This window comes from Suricata suricatta, chromosome 2 (assembly GCF_006229205.1).
Source record: "Suricata suricatta isolate VVHF042 chromosome 2, meerkat_22Aug2017_6uvM2_HiC, whole genome shotgun sequence".
Lineage (NCBI taxonomy): Eukaryota > Metazoa > Chordata > Mammalia > Carnivora > Herpestidae > Suricata > Suricata suricatta.
The window spans coordinates 100,891,196-100,896,255 of NC_043701.1; the positions used below are offsets into that span (position 1 = coordinate 100,891,196).

Consider the following 5,060-nt stretch of genomic DNA (forward strand, 5'->3'; position numbering starts at 1 on the left):
GGTTAGAGCTGCTGCCAATACTATTGTACCATTATGATTGGGTCACTGTACCTATGTCACCATTTCTTGTAACTCCCCCTTCCCAAACCCCATAAAAACCCTACTCAGCCCTTGCTCAGGGCTCATAGTACAGATCCACTGCGTTGGAAAAATCTGTGAGTCCGAGTTCGAACCCGTAATAAAGCCCTTTGCCTTTGCATGTGTGCCTCGGTCTCCCTTGTGGTTTCTGGTCGTGGAGGATATTGTATTTTGAGCATTTCAATGTTTATTTATTTTTGAGAGAGAGAGAGACAGAGTGCAAGTGGGGAAGGCGCACAAAGAGAGGGAGACAAAGAATCCGAAGCAGGCTCCAGGCTCTGAGCTGTCAGCACAGAGCCCAACGCAGGGCTCGAACTCACAAACCAAGAGATCAGGACCTGAGCCGAAGTTGGACGCCCAACCGACTGAGCCACCCAGGTGCCCCCAGAGAGCAGGGATTTCTACCTGTGCCTTCACTGACTCACCCAAGTCTGGGTACTGACAAAGAGTCCACAAATGTAGTTGAATAAATGGACACATTAACGACAATACAACTCATTGATCATATAGTAGGTGGGCCCTGCGGTCAACACCGGGCTTCGGAAGGATCGCTCAGAATCTTGTAAGATCTCAGCTGTGCCTCAGCTCACTACAGGCTCACTCAACCCCTCAGATGTAGGTGCCTTCTGAGATGAGAAATAGAAGGCTATACAGCGATGAGAGCCTCAAAGACTTGAATCTTTCAGGGAGGGAGACTACTTCTTCGCCTCCCTCAAAGGAGTAAAATGAAGACTCGTGAGAAACGGTGCTGTGCTAGCCCAGGGAGGGAACGCATAACACAGAATCCACTCAGCCCAAGGCAGGGATGTCTCAACCCAAGCGCCCATTGATAGATGACTGGACAAAGAGGCTGCTGTATGGATCTACAGTGGAGTGCTACTCGGCCGTCAAAAAGGATGCGAGATCGCCATTTGTGACAACACGGATGGACCCAAAGAGTATAATGTGAAACGGAAAAAGTCAGAGAACAACAAATACCACATGATTTTGCTTCTCTGTGGGACCTAAAACACCAAAAGAAACAAACAACAGAAACACAGAAACAGCATAAATACAGAGACCAAGCTGGCGGTGGCCAGAGGGCAGCATACGGGACTGGATGAAGATGTACAAACTTCCAGTTATAAACTAAGTAAGGCAGGGAGGTGAAAAGTACAGTGGAGGAAATGGAGTCCGTAGCACTGTAGTAACATATGGTGACAAACGGTAAGTGCCCTGAATGTGACGAGTGCTGCACGGCACACGGCACTGCTGGACCCTGTGTCTACACCTGCATCCAACACACCATCGTACGTCAGCGACGCTTCTAGGGAAGAGAGTAAGGAATCATCCCAGGGCTCTCAGCTCCCTCCAGCCCAAGGCCCAAGTGGGTCTCATTCAGGAAAACTTCCCATCACGGGGTGAAAGGGCATATCTTCGAGACCCTACCCGACCTCAGTCCCACCCCGTCACCAAGTCCAGGAGCCGAGCACCAGACCTCACGGGCTACCTCAGACCTGACAATAAGCTGTCTGTATTGTTCTTCCCAACACACCCTCCTGGGGCCACCCTGCATCTGGGGGGACGAAGCAAACTCCAGCTTCGTCCTGTGAATGGGATCTGCATCTTACACCTGCACGCACAGGGCCCCTCGTCCAGGTCCAAGGTCAAGGGCATGGTTAGGAGCTACAGAGAGGTTTTCAGACTGTGATCGTCCCAAGATTCAGCTAAAAAAATAACATCGTAAACAGTCAGTTTCTGGAAACAGGTCACTGACCCCCACAGGGCCCTGGCGCCAGGATTGCTGTGAAGTTTGGTGCTTGATGCTTTGCCAGGGACAACCATTCCCTCGATTTCTGCTCCTGGTGCCAATGCCTCCCAGAAAAATAATTCAGGAAAAACCCAATGGCTGAAAATGTTCAAAGCCAAAACAGTCATTGCCTCGAAAGGAAAGAGAAGCTTTCATTTTGCAAAGGAGGTTGGAGCGACTGGGGGGCTCAGTCAGTAAGGCAAGCATTTGACTTCAGCTCAGGTCATGATCTCGTGGTTCTTGGGTTCAGGCCCTGCGTTGAGCTCTGGGCTGACTGCTGGGAGCCTGAAGCCTGCTTAAGATTCTGTGTCTCCCTCACTCTCTGCCCCTCCCCTGCTCGGTCTCTATCTCTCAAAAAAATGAATAAATGTTAAAAAATAAAAAAGAGGAGTTAAGAGGTTTGCCATCAGTCTGCACAGTGAGGCCATCCCTGGGATACAATGACACCAAGGTCTGTGTTCCTGAGCCCTGTTGTGTCTACCCTGCTCTGATCCCCCAAGAGAAGCACAAACAGGCCAGGTGCAGCCTTTGTTCTGAGCACAGTGGGAGGGTTCTTCCTGTGATGCGGGGGGCGGGGGGAGGGGTGGCGGGGGCCAGACAGGAAGGAGGGGGTAAGACTTAGAGACGTTAGAGACGAGACGCAGGACACGGGGCTTCTGCATAGTGGCCCCTGCTCTGTGCAGTCGTACAGAAGGATCGGTGTCTGCTGCCTGCTCTCTTGATGAAGGCAGTCCAGGTGGTCCCTCTGATGACCTCACCCTCAGCTGTCTCTTCCGTGTTCCCCATGCCTGCAGCCTGGGGCGTCTGGTTCCAGCGCAGGACAAGATTCTTGAAGAATAGCATCCTTCAAGGCTGAGCCCAGCACCCTCAGCAAGATGGCTGCCGGGCACCCAGGGGACCACAGCTGGGCACACTGTCCACTCCACTTTGCAAACCCCACCTGGCCCTGACCCCCATGCTCCTCCAAGGGCTGTGGTCCAGCTGCCCAGCCCAGACCTTCCCATCCCTTCTCTCCCCTGCAAGGACGTCACCAGCCTAGTCACCAGTTAGCTCCTGTGTGTCCTCAGACTGCCTCACACGTCCTTAAGCCACTGTCCTATGCCTCTGTGAATCCCCGGCTCCCCAAAAGTAGGGGGGCGCACACCTACTTTTTAAGGATTTGCACTGACAAACTAATGACCTTCTGTTTCCCGAGCTCAGATGGCCGGCATTGGAGTCAGACACATTAAGCCTGTGAATACTGTTCACAGTCCTTCCGAAGGGTCGTTAATGCTAGGGGTATGTCTGGTGTCAGAGCTAAACTCCTACACGATCACAGTACCTCAATGACAAGTCTTGCTTCCGGACAGCTCGGGCATATTAAATGGAGTTTAAGAGATTAAATGGGGGGGGGGGGGTTCATTAAATGCCCTCTGGCCTGACTGCAGAGAAGCTCCAAGACTTCCCTCTACTCAACGCACCAAACACAAAGCACTTCTCGCCGTAAAGCGGGCACGCGGCGGCTACTCACAGGTCCCTGGTGTGACAGGGGTACGGGATGGCCTGCGTCTGCGTGGCCGGCTCCACAGCCTCCCGCCTGGTCTGCACCAAGACGATGGCTCGTTCAATCATGTCTTGCAAAGGGACAAAGATGTAGTTGTACTTGAACACATCAGCCGGGAGGCTCTGAGGATGGAACTTCCAGAAAGGGTTTTTCACCAAATCCGTCCTCATGCTGTGCAAGACGCTGGTGCGGATGGTGTAGGTGACATGGGGCGGCAGGTTCGGGGACAGCGTCCCCAAGTCCCTGCTGGCCAGTGAGCTGTTGAATATGATACCTGTTGGCAGGAAAGAGGAGACAAGGCTCATTGCACCCCAAGTGTGGCTCCCCGGGGACCCGCATGGTTGAGGACAACCAGACAGCCTGTAAGATGTGGCCCAACCCTCTCTGTGCAAGGGGACACGCCCCACGGGGACACAAAGCTGATTCTCCGTATTCTACAGGCAGGGACTGGGGAAGTTAGACCCGAGGCCGCCTAATTCCCCAGCCAACACCCTCCCTTATTTTTCATAAATCCCCCCTATGGTGTACATATTTATTTATTTATTTATTTATTTATTTATGAGAGAGAGAGAGAGAAAGCAGAGCAGAGAGAGAGGGAGACACAGAATCCGAAGCAGGCTCCAGCTCTGAGCTAGTTGTCAGCACAGAGCCCGACGTAGGGCTTGAACCTACAAACAGTGAGATCATGACCTGAGCCGAAGCAGGATGCTTAACTGACTGAGCCACCCAAGTGCCTCTCACCGTGGTGTCTTTAATTATTTGCACCAAAATCATTTGTGCACAAAAATCCCTAAGACAATGATTCCTTCTGCATTTTTAGAGGACTTAAAAAATGACAAAAGGCCGCTCAAATGATCAGGCTTTCCTTCTCTGGGAATGACAAGTTGGGGGAGGGGCATCCAGGCTTCCAGGTGCAAGACCTCCATCCCAGGGACAGAAGGCACAGCACAGGGGACACAGGCAGTGATGTGGTGGCCAACAGGAGCCACACCTGCAGTGAGTACAGCATGAGGGACTGAGCCATCAAGCCATACAGACGGAACATGTGTCAACTAGATTTCAATCTAAAACCAGGAACGGACATCTTTGGGGTTACTAAAGATCTAAAATATAAACATGTCTTCTGGCACAAGGATTCCCCAAATTTCATCTGGGCTGCCTGTTGGGGTGCAAACGGACCCTCCTGAGGCTCACGTGTGAAGTCTTCACGCCCAGCAGACGAGAGTGAGTTGTTTCAACACTGTCTTCACGGGGGTATGCATGTGAAAAGGGGGTCATCAGGGCAGGCTCTCACCCAATATGCCTGGTGCCTTCCAACGGAGGGGACATTTGGACTCCGACTCACACAGAGGGCACTCGTGAAGAGACAAGGGAGAAGACCGCCGTCAACGTGCCCAGGGGAGGCCACGGCAGCACCCCCTGCTGACACCACGAGAACATAAACTGGAGAATACACATGAAGGCAGTCTGTGGTCCTGCATCTCCACAGCCCTCAGCAAACTCATGCAAACCCAAATAAAGGAATAACTGAACGTCTAGTCCAAATGAAGATGAGAGCACAGAACACATCACGTTTATCCTGAACAAGTGAGCAGGAATGAATGGAGTCCAACTGGCTACTTACTGCCTTCCCCCTGGCCCAGCCCCGGA

The 5,060-nt window shown here is 52.3% G+C and overlaps 1 protein-coding gene across 1 annotated transcript in view; it reads right to left on the minus strand.

Moving 5' to 3' along the window:
- Positions 1–5,060, minus strand: part of ABCA13 (ATP binding cassette subfamily A member 13) — a 317,064-nt gene that overhangs the window by 196,542 nt on the left and 115,462 nt on the right. The window contains exon 32 of the mRNA XM_029919211.1: positions 3,378–3,731. Coding sequence (XP_029775071.1) covers positions 3,378–3,731 — 354 coding nt within the window. The remainder of the gene's footprint in view (positions 1–3,377; positions 3,732–5,060) is intronic.